Source organism: Aspergillus sclerotioniger (assembly GCF_003184525.1).
Source record: "Aspergillus sclerotioniger CBS 115572 chromosome Unknown BO94scaffold_4, whole genome shotgun sequence".
NCBI lineage: Eukaryota > Fungi > Ascomycota > Eurotiomycetes > Eurotiales > Aspergillaceae > Aspergillus > Aspergillus sclerotioniger.
Genome location: NW_020290994.1, coordinates 1,324,303 through 1,348,969, shown reverse-complemented (window position 1 = coordinate 1,348,969; position 24,667 = coordinate 1,324,303). Strand labels below are relative to the sequence as shown.

The following is a 24,667-nucleotide window of genomic DNA, read 5'->3' as shown; positions in this document are numbered from 1 at the left end:
CCTCTCTCATCTCCTCTGCCCATACGTAGCCTAGATCGAAGTCGCAAACCGAGCTTCAAAACATGCTGCGATCCCACTATACGAGTGTAGATGTCCCTGCATGGTGGAGTCGCTTTCCTTTCTCCCTGAATATAATATCAGACTATGGGAATTCCCTCACCGGGTCCTTCTGAGACCAGTGATAAGTTTTCTTTTTGATTTGTTGATGCACATTGCTTGCGCCATGCTGGTCTCAGTTATAAGTATCATCAGATCTCATCTTTGACAAAAAAAAAAAAAAAGTCGGCGTAACCATCGGGCTCCTTTTCAATTTGGCCTGTGTCTCTGCGACTGCTCTACGACGTGCCTGGACCTTCTGTTGTCCACCTTGTGCCTCTTCCTCCCTCGCAGACAAATCAGTTCTAGATAGAAAGTCACCACCGCCGGATCTATCCCTCGAGAGATCCCAGTATTCGGTATAAATTACTCTTCCTGATCTTGCGGGTTGCACAGTTCTCCCCAGCAATAGGTGTTCCCAGTACTTACTGAGCCCCCAGAGAAACCCAACCGTGCATCCTCCGACGACGGGAGGAAGCGTGTGTCTGTGTGTGCGGCCCTGGAAACCTGCTGAACCCCAGTGGGAGCCAACACAATAGGAAACCAGCTGCAATGAGCTGTTTGAACAATGAATGGGTAGATCCGAAAGACCTCCGGATCCTCTTTCTCGCCATTCTATACGTGGTTGCCAGCATAATCTGCATTCTGGTCCTACTAGTGCAGCGCCTCCACCGTCGAGCCTATAGATCCTACGCCTACGCACCGCTAGAGAGACAAATGATGGATCCACCGCCATCGTATCTGTCCGAGAAGCGTGGCCATGGTGGTATTGGTAGTGGTGGCGAAGAAGAGCCCGTCGGCAGTAATGCAGCAGTGGGCCAGGGCCAGGGCCAGGTCCACGGCTACGGCGTCGCCTATCTCAAAGACCCAGCCTCCCACAGCGTTGGTCCCTTCCCGTCTGCCTGTGATATCCTGCACCCCCTGTCCCATTCGTCTCCCTTGCCTTCCAGTGGTTATCTGGCTGCTGTTTTGGCCCGGGAGCGGATTAACTGGACAAAGCAATCATATCCGCCGGAGGATCATCTGGTGCCGTCGTCGCTCGGGCGTGCCGCCTCCGCCCCTGGGCAGGACCGTCATCCAGCAGCACCCACCGCGGCCATGGATGATCGCCTCGGTGACCCGTCATTTGAAGAAGGGCTAGCTCACGGGGCCATCGTTGTGTCAGATCCTCCGCGACAGACCGGGTCTTTGGCGCCGGCCCAGTGGCATGCCCGAAGCCACGAACAGGGGGTCCCCAGCATCGCAAACCTTATCGGGCCCCAACCCTCCCAAAAATGCGGCTATGCAGTTCAATTCCTGCACGATGAGGATGAGGAGGGGGAGCGGTCCTGGCGACGGTTGATGATCGAGTACAGCTAGCTGACAGGTGGTGTGACGTTTTCTCCTTCAAGACTGATGCATTTTGATTCCTTTCGGGCGTTATCTTTGCCTTTGTTTTCTTCTTCTCTCCTACTATCTTGATTCTTGGCTTTTCGCAGTCCCATTCCATGTTCTTTTCCCGGGAGGATGCGCTTCTTATTTTCGGGCTGGTAGCATGAGGCGCCGGTCCCCAAGGACGGCGCCCAAAAGGGCGGCAGATTGTGGGTTAGGTTTTCTTGGACCAGGTAGCTCTAGCACTCAATGACGATTGATGACCTCCACGAGGATGGTAAGAGAAGAAGAGGAAGAAGAATGATGGCGGGATTCTCTCGTTGTCGCTATAGTTCGTGCATGCCCGATTGGGGCTAGCGAGGCACATGGATTATCTATGTGGCTGAGTCAGCCGATCTACAGGAACCCCGTCACCAGATGCCAACAAGATCTCATGCCCAACTCTTCCCCCTCCTCCCCATCTTCGCCAGACTAGACCAGCAGGTCCAAAGAAGATGACCCTCACGACATATGCCTCGTCTCCGGACTCCCCGGACCTCGCCATCCTCAACCTTTCTCGCCTGTTCGCCCGTCTCGAGCATAATCTCCTCTCCTCAGCCGCGGACTTGAAGCCCTTACGCCGGTCAGAATACCAGCGCATGAGAGTTGGAGCAGTACGTCTACATTACCCCTCTCCTCCTGCATGGTGCACACATGCACACTACGTCTCTACATTCTGAACCTAGATATGAACCTACAACCAGCACATCTCTCCCACCCTTCTACCATCTCCACCCAAACTAACACACCCCAAAGAACATAGAATACGCCCGCACCAATCTCCAAAGCCTCGAACAGACTGTCCCCCAAATCAAGACAACCGATCGTCGCAATGACCTGCAAACCGACATAGCACGCAAACGACAGATCCTCAAACGACTCCAGAATGTCCTAGACGAACTTAGCTCCGAAGCTGAGGCCCGACCCGCCCACCACATCGACGAGGAAGATGAAGAAAGTTCCCTAGATAGCGAAGACCTTCTCGGCACCCCAGAGGAGGGCAGCACGACCGACGAAATTTCAAACGAGGAAAGAGATGATCGCGACAACGCTCCAGAAGGCAGAGAACCCACAGCAGCCACCTTGCCTCCAACAACGACCACGGCCGAAACATCACCTCCACCTCCGGAGGCAACTCCCGCTCCTCCACCTCCACCATCATCATCTAGTACACTTCGAAATAGATCCAATGCACCCACCACCACCTCGCCCACAGCAACCGCAACCGGATCTTCCCTCCATGAAACCCCCTCCTCCCCACAGCCTTCGTCCCCGTCCTCAACCGCCCGGCTGCAAGCCACAGAAGACACGCTTTCCTCTCACCGCGCAGAACAGGAGGACCTGACGTCCTCGCTACTTGCGCTGGCATCGCAGCTGAAGTCATCGTCGCAGGCGTTCCATTCTTCCCTGGAAGCGGAGAAGTCCGTTCTGTCGCGGGCGGTCGACGGGCTGGACCGTACGACGGGTAGTATGCAAGCGGCGGAGCGGCGCATGGGCATGCTGCGGCGGATGACGGAGGGGAAGGGCTGGTGGGGACGGATGATGCTGTATGCATGGATCTTCGGGCTGTGGGTGGTGGCGATACTGATCGTCTTTCTGGGTCCCAAGTTGAGGTTCTGATATGCCTTGGCTTTTATTGCTGCCGCTGCCATACTGTGTATGTATGTAGTGTGCATGCTTGGTTGGGGCTGTTGGGGGGTGGTTCACGTATCCGCTGTGCGGATTTCGTCTCGCAGTTACTGGCTGGCTTTCTAATCTAGACGGATGTAAACATTGCTAAAGCGGAGTTTGATCACGGCAATCTAATATAGCTATACCCATTTTTTATTTTCGTCTATCCTGCAGATCCAACCCATCTATCCTACGCTACAGCGCATACGACGGAAGACGTATTCCACAATCTTTAACTCTGACTTATGACCCAATGACCGACCCGGCATGACACATGAGAATAAAGACATGATATTCAGCGTACCCTGCCATTCTCCCATGCCCATGGCCCTGTCGTCGTTCATTGCCTCCCCAGTGCACGTGAGACCAATATGAGAATGCGTGATATATGGTTACACACAGAATTGCTGATGAGGGCACCAAGAGATGATGGGATATCCAGCGGCAAAAAGAAGACACGAAAAGCGGAAGGAGGGGTCAGGGGAGCGCAGACACGGAGGAAGATTTGGAGCAGAAAAATCGAACGACGCGGGAATCCCATGGGTACAGAAAAGAAGACACGGAAGCGCGGGTTCTGACAACCCGCAAACTCGGTGGACATCCACAGAGGGCCCGCTGCTCACAGAGAAGGAAACAAAATGGAAATGGCAAAGGGAAACAACTCCTGCTCTGTGTCATGGGAAGGATATCGGTAATGCTGATAACGAAGAGCCGGCTAGATATCATTTCAAGACAAAGGAAATAGGGAATTAGTAAAATAGACAAGTGAATGTCTCAACGCCAGGGTCTCTCAAAAAAAAAAAAAAAAAAAAAAACAAATTGCGACATGGTATGACAAAGAGCAAAAGACAAGATTACAAGTCACATAGCATACGGTCTAAATGTCGAGAAATTGTCACTCGATCGAAATATACCGGTCATTAGATCAGACCACACAGTCTCAGGTTTTCTTGGATGATAATGTCTGGTCACAATCAGTCTTTTATCGCTGACTTAATCGGGAGCATGCAGGGACCTACCGTTAACTGCGGCCATGACGAAACGGATTTGCGTGGTATCCGTAGCACATGTGAAGTGGGTGTAGATCTGCTTCTGCTCGGCTTGGTTGAGAGAGACAAAGCGGTTGAGAATGTAATCGCACGCGGCGGCGTAGTCGGCACCGCCCTCGTAGTCGGGGAAGTAGTTCTTCATGGGGCTGACGGGCAGCTTCTCCTTGAAGCGATCGATCTTGTTCAGGAACAGAATGATCGAGGTCTTGACGAACCAACGGGAGTTGCAAATCGAGTCGAACAGGGTAAGCGCTTCCTGCATACGGTTGACAGTCTCGTCCTCGAACAACAGCTGGTCGTATTCGGAGATGGCGACCAAGAAAAGAATCGTGGTGACATTCTCGAAGCAATGGATCCACTTCTTACGTTCCGAACGCTGACCACCGACGTCGAACATGCGGTACGTCAGGTCGCCGATAATGAACGTTGTCTCCGTGATACCGGTTGTCTTGACACGCGAGCGGAGAACATCCTGGTCCGTGGGAAGATAGTCGGGCTGCGCGATACGGTCGATGGCATCGAAATAGCTGAAAGTTCGGTTAACAGCGGCTCCGAGGAGACCGAGCAGATGCACCACTTACTACTTGGCGGAGTCATTCAGCTGGTATTCGCGAGACCGCTTGAAGCACTCCTGTACACCACTATCGCGCCACAGAGCGCCAATGGCATTGCCAACCTCTGCGGGCAAGTTGTCACCTTCGATCTGAGCGGGTTGCATGAAAACGGTCTGCACGTGGTATTCGTTGCGAGCGTCTTCCAAGGGCAGCTCCAGCGACTCCATAGCCTCCAAGATGACGCGCATAGACTGGACAGTGTTGCTGTAGATGATTTCCTTGAAAGATTCGCGCTCATCGCGGGAGTAGCTACCCTCGTGGATCAGCTTCATCTGCTTGAGAATGGTCGATTTTCCGGACTCTCCAGCACCTGTGAAGACAATATTAATCGCGCGTCCCAACGAAGGCCACCCGAAGGATACACGGGGATAGAAGGCGCATACCCAGCAGCAGCATCTTGATTTCGTTCCTCTGCATCATCTTGTCCCGCTTGAGCTGGTTCTCGATCTCCTCGTTACGGGCCTTGCCCTCCTTGTCTTCGGTACTCATGCCACAACCCATTTTGGCGGTGATGAAGGAACGTGGGAGTAATTGATGGAAAGTATGATGTGTGGCGGGGGTGGTGGTGATTGGTAGTGAGCGTCAAGAGTAGCGAGCCTGTCCGCGAGGATGTCAGCCAGGGAATTCTCCGCGTACTGTAAGATTGTAATGAAGCAAAGCCCTGCCCGCATTGAACGTGATTGAATACGGGACGAGCCACAATCAGCATCCAAAGGGCAACCAACTGGAACCCAATCAAGGATAAGCAAGAAGGCAGCAGCAGCAGCCGCCGCCTTCCCAGGGTCGCAGATCGTGCTGACGCAAGGAGGTGCAGCTGATGCGTCAACCGGAAGGCTTGAGAGCACCGTCCACCATGAGGATTCCGGGGCAGAGGATGTGGGAACTGGGAGGACCAGATGGCGGAAGAGCCACTCACCTTGCTCGAGAACTTGATATATCAGACTCCGACGAAGGAGGAGAATGAGAAGAATGGAATTAAACCGGGGATGGTATTATTACTAAAGGCCGAGCGGACGCAAAAGGAACGGGCGGCAGGGGAAAAATCAAATATAAGCGCGGAGCCTTTGGGACTAGGCGGAAAGGAGGCGAAAGGAAGGTGGAACAGGAATACACCAATCGCGCGGTGGTCGAACAAGGTTAATCCAGCAAGAAAGCCGGTTGTAGTAGATAGTAGGGAAGAAGAGCGAAGGGACGAGAAATAAAAAAAGAAAAGAAAAGAAAAGACCAAGTCGACCCAGGGATTATGATAGTAGATGCTCGTTTATCCCGATCCGTGAGGGTTTGGGGCCGAAGAGGAGGGGAATGGATGAGACACGATCGAAAGGGAAAGGAAAGGAAAGAGAATGGGAAATTGACGGGGAGAGAGAAAGCGAGCGAGGCTGAAGGTCGGAGGGAAAGGATTAAGCTCAACAGGTGTAAGGGGGGGGAAAGAGACTCAGTCGGGCAAAGGAAAAGAGGGGCCAAGAGAGAAGGAAGGATTGGAAGGTGAGGTCGGTTCTGAGGCAGTCTGAGAGCGTGCCAAAGAGAGAAGCAGAAGCAAGACGACCGGGAAAAGGAGGGAGGGGGGGAAGGGAAAGATTGCAGCAGGCTGATACGGTAGAGGAAACCGGAGTCGGTACCTGCTGCTACTACGGGGCATAGGCCTGAGGAAAGGTATCTAACTCTTCTCTTTTTTTGTTTTTAATTTTTTTAATTTTAGTTTTTCTTTACGCTGTTCTCCAATTTCCCATTCCCTCTTTTTTCTGGAACGATAAGTTGACCCGGTTCCAACCTATAAGAAACGCTGACTGGAGCACAGCAATAGGGGGCAGTGGAGACGTCTCGTCTGGTAAAAGGCGATGGCGACCCCCATTGCAGCGGCTGATTGGTGGTGCGGGTAAGGGGTGGCAGTGGAGGGAAAACCGGCACGATCCAATGGTAATGCGCCAATAGCCCTCTCCTTTTCGACGGGCGGCTGGGTCTAAGTTTGTTGCATCCCAGAGGCGCTGGAAGTGTAAGTGCTTACGGAGGAATTATTGCCTCCATCTTGCTGCTCCTCCCGGTGGTTAGATCGTGGCATGAGATGGCGAAGGTCCATATATTATTATTCCGAGGCAAGTATAAGCACCTGGCAATACTTCGGATGGCGCGCCCCGGGAAGTCAGCCTTGGCTGGCACGGTGGAATGATCCAGGCTAGGATGGATGGTAGCATGGCGCTGTTGAACTTGCTACCAGTCTGCCACCGGCGCAGACACCAAACCCATGGCGGCTGATCCGGCCATTGATGAGACCTGGAGACTGAGAGGTTTAAATTCAATATAGAGTGCAACTAGTTCCCAAGGTGTTGTGGCCGTAGAGATTATTATTAACGATTCAGGTGCATGAATTAATTTCCGGATGACGCAGATCTGCTGTGTGTGCCAGTAGTAAGAGCTGATGCCATGGATTCAACATCTTTCATCCCCAAGCCTAAGCGCTGACCTCCACTGATGACGAAATCCAGATCTCTTCTGCAGTCTGCAGCAGTAGCCTAGATACTAGGTATGTAGGTAACAGTTCGCAGTAGCCGACCGTTTCTGGCCCTGACCAGGGTGCGCGGCGTGAAGGAGGCCTGCAGTTTCAGGTTCCCACCACGCGGTGGAGGCCCGGAACGCGCCCAGCGCCCGATCGCCAGGTACGGGCGACTCACCACGGGATCGTGGCCACTGGTTATCCATGCGTGACGCGGTGGCTCGTTCCAGAATGTCTCGGGAGAGGTCTGAGAGGTCTGAGAGGTCTGAGAGGTCTGAGAGGGGTTGAGTGTTCCCATGCGATGATGCGATTGCCTGTATGTAGTATAGATAATACTATCTAGATAGACAGCCAGCAAGAGGCTACTGCAGCGTTCCATGTGGATTGGGGGGAGGTGGGTGGCCTCAAGATTGGGATAGGCATTAGCGTACGGAGGAATATTGTCGTTCCTGTACCTACGGCCAGGTACGGTACGGTAAATCTCCACTTGCAACTGCCCGTCGATCGCTTCTCCGCAGGAGGTTGAAGAAGAAGAAGATGATGATGCTAATGAGAAACATGAATCAGTCCATGGATCCCATCGAGCTCTTCATCTGATACACACCTGAGATTTCGTCCATTTTGAAAACCATCATATTTCTCAACTGATGCATGCATCCCTTGAGGCCAGCAGCGGCAAGACCCGCTGGATGGAAGATGATTTCTTCTGCTTCCACCGAACCCTACCGGATGGAGGTCTGTAACCGATATCCGTGGTTCTGCCAGCAGACTAGTCACTAGAGACCAGCTTCCCCCCCACTGTCTAGTCTTCTTAGTCGCTTTCTTTACCGCGCACGCTATGCATGATTGTCGTCTCCTTTCTGCCGTGCTCGGCCTGCTCGCCTTATACACAGTAGGTAGTAGGTAGCCCTGGCTAAGCTCCTCGTGGCGAGGTGCCAGACAACCCCTCCACGGGTTGATGCCAGCGAGTGAGCGATCAGAGTCATAGATATACATAAGTACTATGGAGTAAATCTCTCCAATTACCTCTCTGGAGTCCCTGTCACGGTCGACCGATAACCCTAAAAGGCAGCTCGGGATTCACTTATCGCATCTGCGCATGGAGCGTGGCCAGACTATTGACCAGGTTTCCACACTGTCTGGCTTGGTGACCTTAGCGTTGGCACCTTATTGTAGACGCTTTCCCGATTCTGCTGAACAGCCAAGTGGCCTAGATACAGATTATTACAGTCAGTGCTGAGAAGATGACCTACCGAACCCGACCTGCTTATTCTGGGTAAATCTGCAGAAGAGTAGCAGCATTGGCGGATTCGGATTGCTGCATGCAGGATTCAATCCTCGGGATTGGGCTTATAATCTCCAATCTGCAGCCCGTCGCATTCGTGATGACTGAGATGAGTGGCTGACCGTGCGTACGGTCAACCCGAACTGAAGGAAGGGCTTACTACATACGCCATGCATGGAGAAAGTAGTACTAGATACATACCTATCTAGTATGAGCAAGGCCATGGATCTCCAGACCAGTCTCCTGCACAATTCCGCCCTCGATCCCTGGCTGGCTCGTTGGCCAATCCGATGGCAGCTCCACCGATCCATCCAGGGCTCCGATCCGCGATCCCAGGGCCAGCCCGACTTGCCTGCGAGACATCCACTTCGCGATCGGCTTCTTTTCAGCCTCGTTGGCCATTGCGATCCTTCTTCCGATTAGACCTGCGCATTCTAGACAGCATCGTTACGACTCATCATTCTTACTAGACCATTGCTATCATTATTGATATACCCGCCCGCAATTGATACGTCCCCCTTACCCTCAAAATGCACGAGCATGAGCTGTCCTACATGGGGCCTCGGGGTAAGATACATACTCTACCTTCACCACAAACCTCAAGAAACTAACACGCCCACCTCCAAGCCTTCAGTCACGACCAAAGCCAAGATGCGGAAGCCGAATACGACCGTCTTCGCGATCTAGCCCGTCAAGAAGCCTCGCAGCGCAACTCATGTTTCCAACGGGTACTTCCACCGTCATCACTACCCTTGAAACCAACAACGAAATCGCTTCTAAAAATGCTAACCAACCCTTCAATGACCAGTCCCAAGAAGCCTACTCCAGCGGCGATGGTGCCAAAGCCAAAGAACTCTCCGAACAAGGCAAAGCCCACGGCCGCAAGATGGACGACTACAACAAGCAAGCATCGGACTTCATCTTCCGCGAGAACAATGCCGACGGGCGCGTTGCAGCCGACACGATTGATCTGCATGGACAATTTGTCGAAGAGGCAGAGGAGATTCTGGAGGAGAGGATTAAATATGCTAAATCGCATGGGCAGGATCATCTTCATGTGTAAGTTTCCTTGCCCCCTTTTCCCTGCCCCATCAAATCATCCACACTACTTCCTCCCCCCATACCCCGCAAAACGTCAAGAAGGGAAAAGAGGAGGAAAAGACTAATCGTATACTCCGATACCAAATAAACAGAATCGTCGGCAAAGGCAACCACTCCGTCAACCACATTCAAAAAATCAAACCCCGCGTGGAACAAGTCTGTCTGGAACTCGGCCTCCAGTATGCGACCGAGGAAAATGCAGGCCGTATTTATGTGAACCTTACTGGTGGGCCCGCGGATCTGGCGACCGCGCCGGTGCCCTCGCATCCTCACTACCAGCAGCATCAACAGCACCAACAGCACCATCAGCAGTCGTCGGGCAGCTATGCTCATCCCCAACACGCGCAGGCGCAGCAGGGCACTTACGCTCATCCCAGCCACCAGCAGCAACCCAGCTATGCTCATCCTCATCCGGAGCAGGAGCAGACGCAGCAGCAATATCCCAGTCATCAACAGCAGCAATACCCCCAGCAGCAACAGCAATATCCTCAGCAACAACAACAACAGCAGGGTGGGAACCAGGACGAGATCGAGCAGGTGGTTAACGCAGTTCTGCCTAAGGTATTGCGTAAGCTGGAGAAGGCCTGCTGTGTGGTGATGTGATGCAATTGGGAGATAGACGGGTTATAATCATGTCCCGGGTTTGGAGATGTTAGGTCAGCCGGCATCTGACTCGATTGGTATAGACCAGATAGGGCGGGGTGAGTCCTAGTGTAGGAACTGTGATTGATCGCATTGGCATTCTCGCATTGGCAGGTGGATTACATATACCCCGGGGTTCAGTTGTGTTGGATTCATTTCTAGAATCTTCCCGTATAATATTTCTTGGGCGGGCATTTGTTACGGGCCACCAAAAAGAAAGATGGGTTCGTATTAGAAACGCCACGAGTGCATGCATCCAAGGCACCCAATAGACCAAAATGTTTCATGTTCAACATTCTTCACAAATACGAAGACTATCCAATCAACCTACCAACCGGGGAGGGCTGGGCTAATCCCCCGAGTGAGCAATGACTCCCCATCAATCATGACTCTTGACTGCACTCTCTCAGTGTTGACTCGGTGATCTTGTTGAGAATCGCCCGGACCATGGCGCCGTCATCGGGCCCGTCCGGTTGTTCACCGTCGATGTCTCGGATCAGCGCCAGTGCCTTCTCGCGCAATTCTCGGACGACGCCCCGAGTGTGCGCAAAACTGCCAGTGCTCTCCATGTAACTCACTGCGTACAGCTTGACCTCTTCATCCTTAGTCTTCTGCTTGAGGATGCTGATGAGCTGGTGATTTCCCGGGTTGGAGCGGATACTGTGGATAATGGGGAACGAGAACTTCCCCTCCGTGAGGTCTTCGCAGAGACCTTTGTTCTTCGTGTACGTGGTGTTGGACAGATTGAGGTAATCGTCGCAGATCTGGAAAATTAGTCCCATGACGTTGACGAGGCTCACACAGTCCTTTCCAGAGCTGCTTTCGGCTTGCATCAACTTCACGGCAAGTCGAAACAGTCCCCCGGTTTTATTCCCGACCATCTCCAGATAATCCTCCTCGCTAGGACATGTCAGAGTGTCCCGCCAGAAGAGGTCCATTCCCTGACCACGGTGTAGATTCAATAGCTCTTGAACGTAGATGTCGATGGCAGTCGGGTTGTTCAACTTCTGCACCTCCTGCAGAGCAAGAAAGTACACGTAGTTCGCAGAGTTGATGGTCTGCGCGGTGCCATATATATTATGGGCGACTGGGATTCCGCGTCGGAGGATGGAATTATCCTCAACATCATCGATCCTAGCTCAGGCCCACGGGTTAGGTAGGTGTCCGGACCAGTTCAGGGCCTGGCAGAGAAGCTTACAGTAATGAAGATGTATGGAGCATGGCAACCACCTTGGTGATGATCTCCAGGCTCTCCGAAGGCACCTTCAGCCACACATCAAAGGCGTTGATGAGCTGCCGCCGTATGTCCTTGCCGGGGTGTTGGAGCATGTAATCGTATGGGCCCAGCACGATCCTCTCATTTTCTGGAGTCCACTGGCCGTCTTTGTATTTAGTCCCATCGACGCTGGAGCGATTACGGTTGTGAGTGCGGGAGTGATTGGTGTTTGTCAGGAGCCCACCCTCGTTCGGGCCTGCCTGATCCATGGCCGGGGTTACCATGAGGGTTGGTTTCCCCGGGTGAGCTGCGCCCGCACTGGCTACGGGATTGTCTGGGATGGAGATCAAACTAGGCTGAGGAGGACTCTCAGCAGATGGATTGGAGAAAGGTTCTGGAGACATGGCTTAAGCGTTAATGGTTTCAGTATCCTGCATGTGATCGCTGGGGATCGTCGCGAGCGGAGAGGGGAGCTCCTCGAAATGCAGACGATGCTCTGACGGCCAGCCCAGCACAGAAGGGGGAAGAGGTGAGCAAGCCCATCTTACAAGAATCAATAACGAGGGCGCACTCGCTTTAAATAGGAGCTGCGCCCCAGGAACGAAAGAGAGGAGAAGAGGTTGATTGCTGGCTGCATAAGGCACCCTGGCACGGTCGCTGCGGGGGAGAAGGAAATGGAAGGGAAAAGGAACGCGAACGTGACGTCTTTTACCGCCGGCGGTATCACATGCGGGTCACACTCGCCCCGGTCACCTGACCCGACCGTACCTGAGAAAGGGACTTTGGAGAAACTCCCCAACTCAACTCCGACTGGGTGACACACATGTGCCCACCCTCCGTGTGACTGAGTACTCATGCGGCGCATGCAAGGGGCCAGGCAAAATGCACACGTTGCACCGGCCTCGAGTACAGTAGCAGCAGCAAGTGCCAGGATTGATCAGCGGGTCAGTTCTACTCCGCCCGTAAACAACACTTTGTTGACTTTGTTGACTTGGTTGACTTGGTTGGACTGACCGACGAACGGACTGATGGGAATAGTTTCCAACCCAAACCCCAGTGACGGCCCGACCATCCAGGCCTTTATGTTGGCCAGAGCGGGATCCGATGGCGTAGCTGAACCAGGATCCCCTTGACATCATTAGCTGAACGCTACCAAGGAGATCCTGTTCTTCATGGCGTCGCTGTCGCCCGCTTATTGGAACACGATCGCTGGTCGCCGGGACAACCATGGGGTGTTTTTGTCAGATGTGGGGGAAATCCAGTCACTAAGGCTGGCCGTGGCCGAGTCTAAATCGGCACGATCAGCTTCAGATGATGCCAACAACTATTTCCTCGTTAGTTGATCGAGTCCACCGGCTATCGCTCACCAATCGTTGTCGCCATTAATTGAGGCCCCCATCTTCCAAGCGCCTGGGCTCAGCCGTCTTCGATTATTTTTCTGGCTCCCTCTAAGTTAAGGTACATATAGATAGCGCCGTATCTCTTGGCCCAGGGTCCTCGCCACTGACAGATTACGGCCGTCTTTTCTTTTTCACTTGATTTCTGTCCCTGCCAATTTTTAACTCGCTGTGCTACGGATCGCCTCTTGTCTGTATTACTCATGGAGGCATTGTTGGCACACTCGTTCGATTACCTTTCCTCTTACGAACCAAGCAAAGTTCGCAAAGGGCTGCGCCAGGTCGAAGGCCTCCTCGCACAGATTTGTTTATCCAAGTCGAAACGCCCGGCGTCTGACAAACGGAGGTCGCTACTTTCGTTTGGGGCTCCGCAACCACCGGTTCCCAAAACCTTGTCTGAACTTCGCGATGACCCGGCCTTCAGGGAATTTTTCAAATTGCAGGAGGGATTTCAATGGAATGGTAGGTGTCGCTGTCCTTTCTTCAAAATGCAGTACTCGCTACGCGATCCCAATACTAATGCGCTGCAACCAGTCGCAATGCGCTTGGTGACTTGTCTGGAGCATCTACTAGGCCGGGGGAGCAATGGCACCAATGACCTTCTCATCGTCTCCACCCTCGACCTGATACAAGGCGTGCTCCTCCTCCACCCTCCGTCGCGAACCCTGTTTGCGCGCGAGATCTACATGAATCTACTACTGGACCTCCTCGATCCAATCAACTGTCCCGCCATCCAGTCCGCGACCCTTCTCACCCTAGTCACGGCTCTTCTGGATCACCCCGCCAACACGCGCACGTTCGAGGAACTCGACGGCCTACTTACAGTGACCTCGCTTTTCAAGCAGCGCGCGACATCGCGCGAAGTCAAACTCAAACTCGTCGAGTTTCTGTACTTCTACTTGATGCCGGAAACCCCAATGATCCCCACGAGCGCGGTCAGTGCGCCTAACACGGCCGTCCTCGGACATCAGCGCAGTCCAAGCAAATTGGCCGCGGCACAGGCGTCCAGGAGCGTTAATGTCCCCGGAGCTCACGGCGGCGGCAAGGCGTATCGGGATACACGTACGACCGACGAGAAACAAGCGTTGCTGGGACGGTACCTGAACAATGTGGAAGACTTGGTGGAGGATTTGAAAGAAACGGCACCCTTTGGAGCGACAGTGTATTAGCGGTGTTACGAGCGTCAATGGGTTCTGAATCTTTGTTTTATGTTGAGCGTGCATGGGTTATGGTATCATGGCTGGGTTTGTCTTTACTTATACTGCTTTACTGGTTTTCCTTGATATCCTCAAGCTTCTTTCCTTTTGTTTGTCTCTCGACTTTCCTCAGTCTCTCCCGTCTGGTACGGCCTCTGCATCCGGAACACGTCTCTCTCCTGTTTGTCGCATGTCTGTCCACATTCTTTTCATCTGACTCGCGCATCCATTTGATGTCTCATGTGTTACGTTGCGACTATCGCTAGTTAATCTCACGCAACCCTGAACGAAGTGCTATGATCAACATTCCCTGCTCCAAGCTGTGCTCCGCAGCCAATCTCAAACCCGATCGCTATAGAAACCACGAACTCTTTATACATTCCTCAAATCTATCTAGGATCAGATCTATATAGTATTACATAACAGTATATACAGCCCCGTATTAACCTACCCCTCCAATGAGCCAACCTTACTCAGCAACCACCCCCCATTCTGCAACTCCTGAAAGACCCCGTCGGGATCATACTTCCTCGCCACCTCCTTCAACCTCCGCACATTCTCCTCCCCATAACTCGCCAGCGGATCCTGATCCTGCGCCGCATAGTTTGAGTACTTGTACGGGAGATACGCGCCCGTCCGCTTCGCCGCGGATTCCGCCGCATTGACAATCTTCCGCACCGCCTCGCGCACTCGCTCTTCATCATGGATGTGCTTCCAGTCTGCACGGGCGAGGAACCCTGGACATCGTTTAGGTAGGCATTAGCTACCCGGGGGTCTGAATGGATAAAAGGGGATAGGGAAGGGTAAACGTACATTGCTGTCCGACAGGCTCCAAACCCAACGGACTTCCACCATTCTTGAGGGTTTGTTGCATAGCTACCGAGGGCATCGGCTGGATGACGGTTGTGAGGGCGATTCCTTCCAAGTCCTTGAGGGCTTCGGCTTGTTCGGCGTGGGCGCGCTCAATAGCCTCGTAGACTTCGATGCTGGGACGGCTGGACATGGTGCGGAATTCGTGGCTGGGGGATTAGTTAGCATTAAATCGAAATTACTGGGTGATTTGGATGGATGGAGGGGGTGCATACACAGTTGGCTCGGCTTCGTTCACGGATGCGACGGCCTGAACTAGATCATAGACGGTGCGGATACCCGCGGACACGAAGCTAGTGAGGTAGGGAATGTCGTAGAAGGATTGGAAGATGGGAGGGTTCTCGATGGGGGCGCAGTAGAAGTAGACAACGAGGATGATGTCGTTGGTGGCGTTGTAGATCAAGGAGGCCTTGTTGTCGGTTTCGATGGCCTCGTGGTATTGCATCAGAGCGACGCGCAGTTGGGCGGCAACGCTGAGAGGGTAGATACGGACTTCGGTCCAGATTTTGTTGGGGATGGTGTTCATCTCAATTTTGGTGACGATCCCTGAAATTCGGGGGTTAGATACTATTGAATATGGTGTTTGTTATCGGGGTAGAATGGATATAGATCGTACCAAAATTGGAACCGCCACCCTTTAAGGCCCAGAAAAGATCGGGGTTTTCATTGGCATTGGCATTGACGATTTGTGAATTGGCGAGGACGACCTGCTGCTGTTTAGCATTGTGGAGATTACTACTCCGTAGGCAAGAGGAGGAAGAGGAAGCCAACCTGGTAGTTGGAGACGGCCATGGCGCCGAGGCCATACTGACTGTTCTGGAAGGAGATGCCGCCGCCGAGCAACAAACCGGGAACGCCCACCGAAGGCACTCTTCCTCCTGCCACGGCCACTCCGTGCCCGTCAAGCTGCCGGTACACCTCCAGCCATCGCAACCCGACCCCAATATCGGCCGTCGATTTGTCCTCGGACAGCCGTACCTGGTCAAACGCGCTAAGCGAGATGACCACTCCCTCCTGGTTGCTGGTGAAGCCCGGAATCTGCAAATGCCCCCCACCGCGGATGGAGAACTGGATGTGGAAAAACCGGCACAGAGCCAGAGCGATGGCGATTTGCTGGGCCCCCACGGGGCGCACAATCACGCGAGGCTGAAGCCAGCAATTGGCGGACCTGGTTAAGTGATGACGGTGGTTGGTGAATGCATCTCCCCGGTGGATTCAAGCAAACAAGCAAGACTTGACGTACCAAGGCACTTGACGCTGCGGCTCGTAGCCATTGGACCCATGCACTACGGCATCGGGGCCGAAGAACAGGGGGAAGGCTGCAGACACATAAGAGGCCCGTTCCTGGTCTTGTTCGGCAGTGGACAATTGCTTAAATCGCGATAGGAGCGTCTCAATCTGCACCACCTCCTCTTGCTCGAGATGGGAGGCGAGAGTGACGATCGCACCGACTATTGCAGCCATTGTGCTCTATGCATGGGCTATCGATTCAGGCACGCTCCAAAATTGAAGCAGAAAAAAGAAAAGAAAGCCGGACATGACGGCGGAGAGGGATCTGGCACACTGGCACCCTCATTCTAGTGATGGGGACAGTGGATATCCGCTCGGGACGGACAGGACGCTATGTGCGCCGGCGTCTCGACCGATAGCGACCAGGATTCGCATCCACGTCAATGAATGGCAGCCGTCGATATTAGCGTCTGAAACATGCGGGAGCCGCGATTTATCCGGGTCTAGAAAGGTTTGGCATATTCAGCGTGTATCACCCTCCGATCCACTACGCGCTGGGCGAAGAGCCTAGATATTATGGCCCCCCCCGGATGTGCTCTTTCTTCCCGGTGCATTCTGGGACCACTCTTGCTGGGAGTGTGAGAGACAGCCAGGATGGGCGGGTCAACCGGGCAACAGGATGATGGAAGCACAACGTCTATGACCATCGCCGTGCGAATCATTGTGTTGGTGCTGGCGATTCCGACAACCCTGGTGTGTGTGCTTCGAGTAAGTTTTCCATTTATCCCAAAGGAACACCCAGCTAAACAGTGATAGCTGTATCTGCGAAAGTTTGTCGTGAGGCAATTTGGCCTGGACGACTGGTTGGTCTTGGGTGGTCTTGTGAGTGATCTTGCTGTTAATTTGCCTGTGCAAAGTGGCTGATTGAATAGATTGGTGTGGATCTGTTCTCTGCGCTGGCGTATATCATCACGTACTATGGGTTAGGTCGGCCTCTAAAATATGTTCCTGACGACCATCTGGCTGTGTTTCTCACGGTTCGTACATCGAGACCCCAGGGCTCTAGTCGAGACTGATCTTTGCAGCTCGAATATGCCTCGCAATGCGCCTACCTCATCATCGCCGCAACCGTGAAAGCCAGCCTACTGGTCTTCATCATGCGGCTGTTTCCGACTCACTCCGTTCAAGTCGCCGGGAAAACCCTCCTCGGTATCATCGCGGCCTTCACTCTCTCTGGAACTCTCGCGCTGGTCTTCCAGTGTCACCCCGTCAAGGCCGCCTACGATAAGACTCTTGGCAACGCAAGGTGCTATCCCACGGAGACGTCGTATGGGATTCTCCTGATGCAGGGTGTCATTATGTTTGTGCTCGATGTGTCGATTTTGGCCCTTCCCATACGGCCTATCTGGCAGCTGCAGATGCCAGTACGAAAGCGGCTACTTGTGCTAGGGTTGCTTTGCATTGGTAAGCCAAAAAGACATCTATGTGGCCGGGAACTGATGATTGTTCAGGCTTCACGGCATGTGTTGCCGCTTTGGTGCGGTTCTCGACATTAAAATTCGCCAATGACACGACAAACTTCACCTGTAAGCCCCCACTCAACCACCACTGATAGATACTAAATCGATCAGACTCGGCTTCTACATCTCTCATCTGGATGGAGGTTGAATTCAATCTGGGTTTGATATCAGGATCTCTTCCATCCCTGCGGAAGCTTCTTCACTTTGGTTCCCCAATGTCCAAGAGCTACTCAACAGAAGCGCTATCAAGCTACCCATCGAACTTCGAGCTCAGCCGGAATAGCTGGACGATAGGCGGGATTACGAAGAAGACGGAGATCAAGAGGGTGTATGATTACGAGACGAGCGAGAGCCAAGAGCACATTGCTCCGATTTACGGGCAGGGAGAATTGACCACGACTACCAAAGCCTATGCGGATAGCGAGACCAACTCGACAAACAACGTCTAAGGCATTGCGCAGAGCATTTCGGGCCTTTTATGTCAACATAGATTTGTCTAATAGCAGAGCAAAACAAACATTTGATTGCCATCTAGGTGTTGCATGTGTGGGACGAGGAAACAAGGTCGGCCCTATTCTAGCCCCTGACATACACCAAGAAGAGCCAGAACCATAAGGACAAAGTACGATGAAAGAGTCTAATAGCTCTTAGCACTGCTTCCCTATCAGACTTCCAATCATTTTAGCCCATGATAAAGCGATACAAGAAAATTACTCGTAGCAATGTATGACTCACCAACAAGTGCCATGCAGGCCCGCTCCGTTTGTGACACACCCGATAAGCTTTATTAGATTGATACTATAAGATGAGCAATGGTCCCCTCGTATATCCGCACTCACAGATCATCATTTACTATATAGACTTTACCGTCTTTCGAATCTGAACCAAGTCAAATAATAATTCCACAAATTCAGACAATACCACCGCTTTTATTCCTGATCATACCCAATCTTGATGGGACACATCTCATCCACGGTCCCTCACACCATGACCCAAGATACTACCAATCCATCCAGTACCGGCACTGCGCCCAACCGTATCCAGTACCTAGAAACCACAGACGCATATAACAAATGGGCCAAAGTAATTTCATTCAACCTCATTTGATACCATTGTATACATCGAATTAACTGGAAAACAGGTTTACGATACAGACAACAACTTCCTGCAAGCCCTCGACACCCTTGAAATGCAGACCTTACTACCCCACTTTCTGCACCTATTAGGCAACACCTTCGGGCCCGATCCTACAAAATTAATCGATCTCGGATGCGGCACAGGTCGGAACACCCTCCTCCTTGCGCGCTTAGCATCACCAGAAACGGAGATAGTAGGGTTGGATGCGTCGTCGGGGATGTTGGATGTCGCGCGGGAGACGATCGAGGGGAACTCGCGGGTGTCGTTGGAGATCTTTGATCTTCTTCAGGAGTCGATGGACGTGCCGGTGGGTAGTACTCGGGCTGCCGGAATTATTTCGACGTTGGTTCTGGAGCATGTGCCACCGAGACGGTTCTTTGAGGCCGCGGAGAAGATGCTGAGGCCTGGCGGATGCTTGTTGGTCACGAATATGCATTCGGATATGGGGGCAATTAGTCAGGCGGGGTTTGTAGATGTGGAAACGGGGGTGAAGATCAGGCCGGTGAGTTATAAGCATGAGATTGGGGACGTGGTGGCTGTTGCGGAGGAAGTAGGGTTTCGGGTTGAGTGGTTGGATGGGGAGGGTGTAAGGGAGAGGATGGTGGATGAGAGGCTGGCTGGGGTGTTGGGACCCAGGGCGAAGAAGTGGATTGGCGTTGTGGTGTGGTTTGGAGTTTGTTTCAGGAAAGTGATGGAGTGAAAGGTATTTGCTTGTGGAGGCCTATTCCGATTCTAGATAGGTGGTGGAGTGGCACGCATTTGTTGTTATTGTTGTTAGTGTACATGAATTGGATAGTCCTTGGTGGATCCATCCGTCTAGAAGAATTTTAGTAGTCTTTCGCGATGTTGTACAAGGTTCTCATGTTTGCGCAGCAGTTGCCCCAGTCTGTTTCGTTGCCAGCCGAGCTCTTCGTCCAAGATCAGATGTGTGTATGCAAAGACGCTGGCGTCGAATAGACCCGGGTTGGGTCGGTCAAAGAAGTGGATATTGTCGCCAAGAAGGGTAGATAGAGCCTCGAAGGCGTCGCTTGCCTCAGCCTCCAGAGCACCCACGTCGATATAGGACGATGTTTTCAGGATCTCTGTCTGGGCAGCTTGCTGGAGCTGCACTGCAAGGGCGGTCCGCACGGCGGAATGCGTACTCGACGGATCCACATATAATGGTTTCCCAACGGCTGCAAACTCTTCGGGGTCCAGATATAGGGTGTATAGCTGCCAGTGCGTCAGTCTAGACAGGTCTATCGCATATCCAATCCCGTGACTCACCCAAGCATTTCTTATCCGGTGATCCAGTAACGATGCATATACCTCGAAGCGCAAATCTAACTGCTGCTCCTCTTCACAGTGGACTTGCTCGATGGCCCACTTCTGGAGTTTGCTGGAAGGAATTGGGGTGTTGTTGCTGACGGGGTGGGCGGGAATAAGGAAAGGAAGGGCGCCGGACGGAGACGCATGGTTGTTGGAGGGAATCACGGCGAAGTCGATCCCAACAAAGCGCAAGTATGCCTAAACCCACAGAGTACACTCCATTAGCGACATACAACTTGAGAGGATGCCGGGGCACATACCTGCCACTTGAGACACTGAGGGTTAAACGACGGTCTCCCACGGCTGGCACCTGCGGCATCGGTAAAGACGTACAACCGATTGCCCCGTTTGTCCGACCATGCGCTATGCGGGAGATCGTTGGAGGGATAGGTGACGAGCGGAAAGCGGTCGAAAATGCGCTTGACCGGCGTAGGGACGGAGAAGAAGTCTCGAGCGCGCGACGCCGTGCTCGCATTGTCCGGTGCCTGGCCGGGGATATCACGGCGTTCGGGGGTCATTGGAGGAGCGTGGGGATGGAAGGGATCGCGGTTGAGAAAAGGGGAAGAGCTGAAGGTCGGATTAGGGGATTCGGGGAATTGGCGATAGGACCGGCTAGACAACCGAGGTAGGTGTAGGTACAATGAAATGGTTCAGGTTCAATCTTGCATATTTCAGCTCAAAAGCCTCACCTGGCTTATTATTCGTCGGTCGATAATCTCCGGCGCCAAGCCCGCCCTGATTTGGAGCCTCAGGTAGAAAGGCATCTAGGCACCCAGGCACCAATACCAGTGCTGCCTGAGGTTGTATCTCTTTTTCCTTATCGGCTTATCGGTTCTCGAAGATTTGCTCCGCCATTCGGACTTCGGCCTCCACGATCCTCATTTCCCCCCACTACATTCGCTTGACCTCCTCTCAATCACCCGCGGGGTTGCCCTTCCTTCTTGCAGCGTTACGAGCAGCAGTTCCTCGGCCTTTCCCCCCTCGTCTCGTCTCGTCTCGCCTCGCCTCCGCTTCTGAATTTCAACGAGTGGCCTTGCGCTCTGTCAATCGCGTCACCGTTCCGATTCGTCCCACTCACTCCCTTTGTTGTTCACCCTTAGTGAATCCTGGTCCACCATCGCTTGTTTGGTGAACAAAAGACGCTTCTCGTGGTGGACTTGATCTTCAATTTCCCTGGTCAACCCCCCAAGGTTCTTGTGATCGCCGGAACTCTTAGCGGAATCCGTCTGCGGCCGTGGCACGATCGGGCCTCCGGGTGGGGTAAGGCTATTGCGCACTTATCTTACCTGAAAACCCAGTCCGACCATCTGGTTCAGTGTTCGACAGTTTTGGCTCAGTCTACTTTGAGCTCGCTGCTATGCCTCTTGACGAAGAAGGCGCCAAATGGTCGTGGTACGCATCTCCCCGCGGGTCAAAAGGCACTCTTGCTAACTGGGAGTCCGGTCAGCGAACCATGCATCCGTGGCCATCGGTCCTCAAAATGCCAGCATTTCGACAGGATGATGATGAAGGTCCCGAAGGCTGGAAGGCCGCTAGCTAAATGCCCCCATCCAAAAGGGACATGCAGCTGCCAGAAACTGTATGCGTTCATGATTCGCATCCCTAAAGGTCGGTAGATGTGGTTCATCGCCCATTATTTTACGTTGCAGTCGCGTAAATGGTGACTGACATTGACCAATTCGTTCAGGTTCCACTTGCTTGTGTAGACCAGTATATCAGGTGCCCGCCAATGCCGCGGAATCCGTCTCGACTACACCAATACCCGCTGCTCCGATGCCGTCGGCTGCTCCCAATAAAATCCAGAAACAGGTCAAACGACAGATCAAGACAGCCCCAGAGAATCTCACCAAAGCCTTAAGCTCTATACCGGAGTTTGGGAAACAGCATCTCGAGAATGGAATGCCAAATCGACCACCTCCTTATGTGGCCCAGAAGGAGCGTTTGAGTGACTCCTATAATACTGTTAACCGAGATTTGAACTCCTCGCACGAGACCTTCGACCAAGCCAGCAAGGGCAAGATATCGCAGGGTAGCAGCTGCTGCTCTCGTAAACCTAAACCACCCACACCGACTCCAGCCCCTCATATCCAACGTTCTTGTTGTGGAAAGCCCAAATCACCGGCAGGAAATATTGAAAATGTTGGGAACGGAGGCCCAGTATTCAGCAGCCCTGATCACTTCAACCCGTCGGACTTTGAGAATGGCGATGCAAAATATATGAATTCTATTCCTCAGGTATCGACATGGCAAGATTTCCAGGCAGCGAAGCAAAGCCAGTACATGCAGCCTTTCTCATTATTTGTGTCTGATACCGGATTTTTTTCTGTGGCCGACACTGTCACGCATATCCCTCATACACCAATGGCCTTTTCGCATCAACAGTCCTACGAAAATTACAGGCTCTTTCAAGATTCAACTACGCAGCCACTCTCAGAATATGCGCAGAATGCCGTTCCGGGCCCAGCAAGTACTGAAAATGAAGCCGAAGCCGCCCATGACTGCAGCTGTGGTGACGGCTGTCAATGCCTGGGCTGCGCATCTCACCCATTCAACAATACCACTCGACAGCATGTCCAAGAGATGGGCCTCCTAGTGTCTTTGAATGACGATGAGCAGAATCTCGAAAGGCTAAACACCCGGAGGGGCTCCCCTCTGCAGGGCCAGCTATCAGACTTCAGCTCCTTACAGTACCCATACTCGAACTTTGGACATCTAATTGGTGATGGTGCTCAGCCGATTGCAATGCATTCTTATGCCCAGCAGAGCACAAACTCAGGCCACGTAAATAGCGGCTATTCATCTCCGCCACCGGAATATCTTGGGCAGCAACTGATGGAGCCATCAGAATATTATACTCTCGAATATCCGGTGGGACTTCCCAGCGCTTGCGCGGACACAACTGGGAGTTGCCAGTGTGGGAATGACTGTACCTGTGTTGGTTGTCTCACCCACAGCGGGCACAATGGAGTTGCCCTTGAGCCCACCATGGCGGCGAACAACTGGGGCCACATGGACGTGCCGACTTTCTCTACTGAATCTGCAGACACCAACACGTCTCAGATGCCTGTGTTCGAGAACTTCATGGTTCATCCGAACTCCATGCTCTGAAACCATGCCCCTTTTTTGATGCTTCCCGCGAGCCCTCTTTTTTCTTCTGTCTTCACTAGCACCGAGTTCACACTCGGATGACTGACGACTATTTATGATACCCCTCTCACATAGATGCTGGATGATAGAGTACATAAAACCTTCTGGTCCTACTCACAGTTGTAAAAATATACATAGTTCCTAGCTACATCTTCCTGGGGACGTGTAATTCTACGGTGACCAAATCCCACCCTAAGCTCTGCGAGTTCTTTGGCTTCTCTTGTGCCCGCTTGTGCTATTTTCTATAGGCATAGCATCTATAGCAACTATCACCAGAGGATATGCACCACTCTGCAACTTGCCTTAGGTTTAAGAGGTAGCGAGTGAAAAGACCAGGGCATGGTCGCGTGATCGTCGAGACTGACCTGGATCCCCGCGGACAGCTACTATGCAAGCAAGGTTATAGGTTCCCAATAAAGTAGAAGAGGTAGCACGACGATGGATTGAATGCTAAAATAGGAAAGTCTAGAAGACCCTTCTAAACGGTGGGGCAGGTGTCTCGATATAGCTCGTGCCGTTCCCAGCTATACAGGTATCATACAGAATTGGACGCTGAGTTGCTCTACCGACGCAGGGCATCTCTGAGGGGGGAATCACCCCGACGGAAGGAAGCTGGAGTACATTAGCCACATTGACTTCCCACGAAGAGTTCAAGATCTTATTGCATTAGCGTACCATCAGCTTCTTCCCAGGCACGTCCGGCACCGAAGCCGAGACCAACCCAGGCGGGCCAAGCCCTCCGCTTGAAGAGGAGCACGGAGAAGACAACACCGAAGGAAAGACCGAGAGAGGAGCGGATGATCAGGGAGGAGATGGCGCGATCCCACTGTGATAGAAAGTTCCGCATTAGCCCGAGCACGACACTGCCCTATGACATAGGTATATCCCGCAGTGCAACTTGCAGACGGAACTCGAGGGCGGCTATCCGGAGGATCCTCGAGGAGCCAGGCACGCGAATCGTTCAGTGTCCCGAGGGAACACGCGACAGAGGAGATGTGCAGATGGTAGGTACCTTCTCGTTCAGCAGGGCCTCGCTGACGGGCTTGGTGGAGCGAGGGACCGGGGCGACCGGCTGGGATTCGTTGGAGTCGGCCATTGCGATAGGGCTAAAAGTCCAGGGGGTCAATATGGGAGAGCGGGACGGGCCAATTGGACGACGGGGACTGAAGACTGACCTTCAACAACAGACGGAGGGGGGGGGGGGGGGTGTTGCAAAGGAACTGGGAGAAGGGAGGAGATTCGATGGAAACGATCGGGTGCGACGTTCGAGCTCTGCTCGGGCGGGCT

General features: G+C 52.9%; 13 protein-coding genes across 13 annotated transcripts; 7 read left to right on the top strand and 6 right to left on the bottom strand.

Annotated features, from left to right (window-relative positions):
- Positions 1–331: 331 nt before the first annotated feature.
- On the top strand, positions 332–1,773 carry BO94DRAFT_531773 (uncharacterized protein). Its single transcript, XM_025610973.1, has one exon. It carries the CDS (start codon positions 649–651, stop codon positions 1,453–1,455), a length of 807 nt encoding a protein of 268 aa, XP_025471593.1. The 5' UTR covers positions 332–648; the 3' UTR covers positions 1,456–1,773.
- Positions 1,774–1,961: 188 nt separating this feature from the next.
- On the top strand, positions 1,962–3,126 carry BO94DRAFT_582217 (uncharacterized protein; the record flags this gene model as incomplete). The annotated part of the gene is made up of 2 exons (XM_025615465.1): positions 1,962–2,120; positions 2,263–3,126. 2 exons carry the CDS (start codon positions 1,962–1,964, stop codon positions 3,124–3,126), a joined length of 1,023 nt encoding a protein of 340 aa, XP_025471592.1.
- A 792-nt stretch (positions 3,127–3,918) lies between these two features.
- gpaA (guanine nucleotide-binding protein subunit alpha gpaA) lies at positions 3,919–5,833 on the bottom strand. The gene is made up of 5 exons (XM_025606666.1): positions 5,757–5,833; positions 5,224–5,437; positions 4,808–5,150; positions 4,197–4,753; positions 3,919–4,141 (listed from the first exon to the last, which is right to left on the bottom strand). Exons 2-5 carry the CDS (start codon positions 5,339–5,341, stop codon positions 4,098–4,100), a joined length of 1,062 nt encoding a protein of 353 aa, XP_025471591.1. The 5' UTR covers positions 5,342–5,437; positions 5,757–5,833; the 3' UTR covers positions 3,919–4,097.
- Positions 5,834–7,350: 1,517 nt separating this feature from the next.
- BO94DRAFT_543086 (uncharacterized protein) lies at positions 7,351–7,951 on the bottom strand (the record flags this gene model as incomplete). The annotated part of the gene is made up of 3 exons (XM_025613120.1): positions 7,351–7,645; positions 7,763–7,877; positions 7,936–7,951. The coding sequence occupies 3 exons, from the start codon at positions 7,949–7,951 to the stop codon at positions 7,351–7,353; spliced, it is 426 nt and encodes a 141-aa protein (XP_025471590.1).
- Positions 7,952–8,837: 886 nt separating this feature from the next.
- On the top strand, positions 8,838–10,631 carry BO94DRAFT_572364 (Smr domain-containing protein). The gene is made up of 4 exons (XM_025614918.1): positions 8,838–9,183; positions 9,244–9,344; positions 9,425–9,675; positions 9,810–10,631. The coding sequence occupies exons 1-4, from the start codon at positions 9,147–9,149 to the stop codon at positions 10,318–10,320; spliced, it is 900 nt and encodes a 299-aa protein (XP_025471589.1). The 5' UTR covers positions 8,838–9,146; the 3' UTR covers positions 10,321–10,631.
- BO94DRAFT_610450 (FPP/GGPP synthase family protein) lies at positions 10,346–11,979 on the bottom strand (the record flags this gene model as incomplete). The annotated part of the gene is made up of 2 exons (XM_025616609.1): positions 10,346–11,493; positions 11,558–11,979. 2 exons carry the CDS (start codon positions 11,977–11,979, stop codon positions 10,743–10,745), a joined length of 1,173 nt encoding a protein of 390 aa, XP_025471588.1. The 3' UTR covers positions 10,346–10,742.
- Positions 11,980–13,175: 1,196 nt separating this feature from the next.
- On the top strand, positions 13,176–14,141 carry BO94DRAFT_457173 (cell division control protein 14; the record flags this gene model as incomplete). The annotated part of the gene is made up of 2 exons (XM_025607734.1): positions 13,176–13,434; positions 13,507–14,141. 2 exons carry the CDS (start codon positions 13,176–13,178, stop codon positions 14,139–14,141), a joined length of 894 nt encoding a protein of 297 aa, XP_025471587.1.
- Positions 14,142–14,529: 388 nt separating this feature from the next.
- BO94DRAFT_621278 (FAD-binding oxidoreductase) lies at positions 14,530–16,526 on the bottom strand. Its single transcript, XM_025616992.1, has 6 exons — positions 16,282–16,526; positions 15,810–16,206; positions 15,655–15,745; positions 15,254–15,584; positions 14,982–15,187; positions 14,530–14,905 (listed from the first exon to the last, which is right to left on the bottom strand). The coding sequence occupies exons 1-6, from the start codon at positions 16,500–16,502 to the stop codon at positions 14,616–14,618; spliced, it is 1,536 nt and encodes a 511-aa protein (XP_025471586.1). The 5' UTR covers positions 16,503–16,526; the 3' UTR covers positions 14,530–14,615.
- A 186-nt stretch (positions 16,527–16,712) lies between these two features.
- On the top strand, positions 16,713–18,301 carry BO94DRAFT_285472 (uncharacterized protein). The gene is made up of 6 exons (XM_025606664.1): positions 16,713–17,036; positions 17,085–17,150; positions 17,201–17,305; positions 17,354–17,732; positions 17,780–17,854; positions 17,900–18,301. Exons 1-6 carry the CDS (start codon positions 16,923–16,925, stop codon positions 18,235–18,237), a joined length of 1,077 nt encoding a protein of 358 aa, XP_025471585.1. The 5' UTR covers positions 16,713–16,922; the 3' UTR covers positions 18,238–18,301.
- A 474-nt stretch (positions 18,302–18,775) lies between these two features.
- BO94DRAFT_457162 (class I SAM-dependent DNA methyltransferase) lies at positions 18,776–19,625 on the top strand (the record flags this gene model as incomplete). The annotated part of the gene is made up of 2 exons (XM_025607732.1): positions 18,776–18,871; positions 18,930–19,625. The coding sequence occupies 2 exons, from the start codon at positions 18,776–18,778 to the stop codon at positions 19,623–19,625; spliced, it is 792 nt and encodes a 263-aa protein (XP_025471584.1).
- A 58-nt stretch (positions 19,626–19,683) lies between these two features.
- Positions 19,684–20,888, bottom strand: BO94DRAFT_285455 (putative mitochondrial outer membrane protein (Sam35)). The gene is made up of 3 exons (XM_025606663.1): positions 20,494–20,888; positions 20,192–20,431; positions 19,684–20,137 (listed from the first exon to the last, which is right to left on the bottom strand). Exons 1-3 carry the CDS (start codon positions 20,749–20,751, stop codon positions 19,742–19,744), a joined length of 894 nt encoding a protein of 297 aa, XP_025471583.1. The 5' UTR covers positions 20,752–20,888; the 3' UTR covers positions 19,684–19,741.
- Positions 20,889–21,131: 243 nt separating this feature from the next.
- On the top strand, positions 21,132–23,488 carry mac1 (putative copper-activated transcription factor GRISEA). Its single transcript, XM_025616991.1, has 3 exons — positions 21,132–21,625; positions 21,681–21,841; positions 21,921–23,488. Exons 1-3 carry the CDS (start codon positions 21,591–21,593, stop codon positions 23,339–23,341), a joined length of 1,617 nt encoding a protein of 538 aa, XP_025471582.1. The 5' UTR covers positions 21,132–21,590; the 3' UTR covers positions 23,342–23,488.
- A 210-nt stretch (positions 23,489–23,698) lies between these two features.
- On the bottom strand, positions 23,699–24,488 carry BO94DRAFT_531757 (MICOS complex subunit MIC10). The gene is made up of 3 exons (XM_025610972.1): positions 24,393–24,488; positions 24,056–24,206; positions 23,699–23,992 (listed from the first exon to the last, which is right to left on the bottom strand). Exons 1-3 carry the CDS (start codon positions 24,474–24,476, stop codon positions 23,943–23,945), a joined length of 285 nt encoding a protein of 94 aa, XP_025471581.1. The 5' UTR covers positions 24,477–24,488; the 3' UTR covers positions 23,699–23,942.
- Between the last annotated feature and the right edge of the window lie 179 nt (positions 24,489–24,667).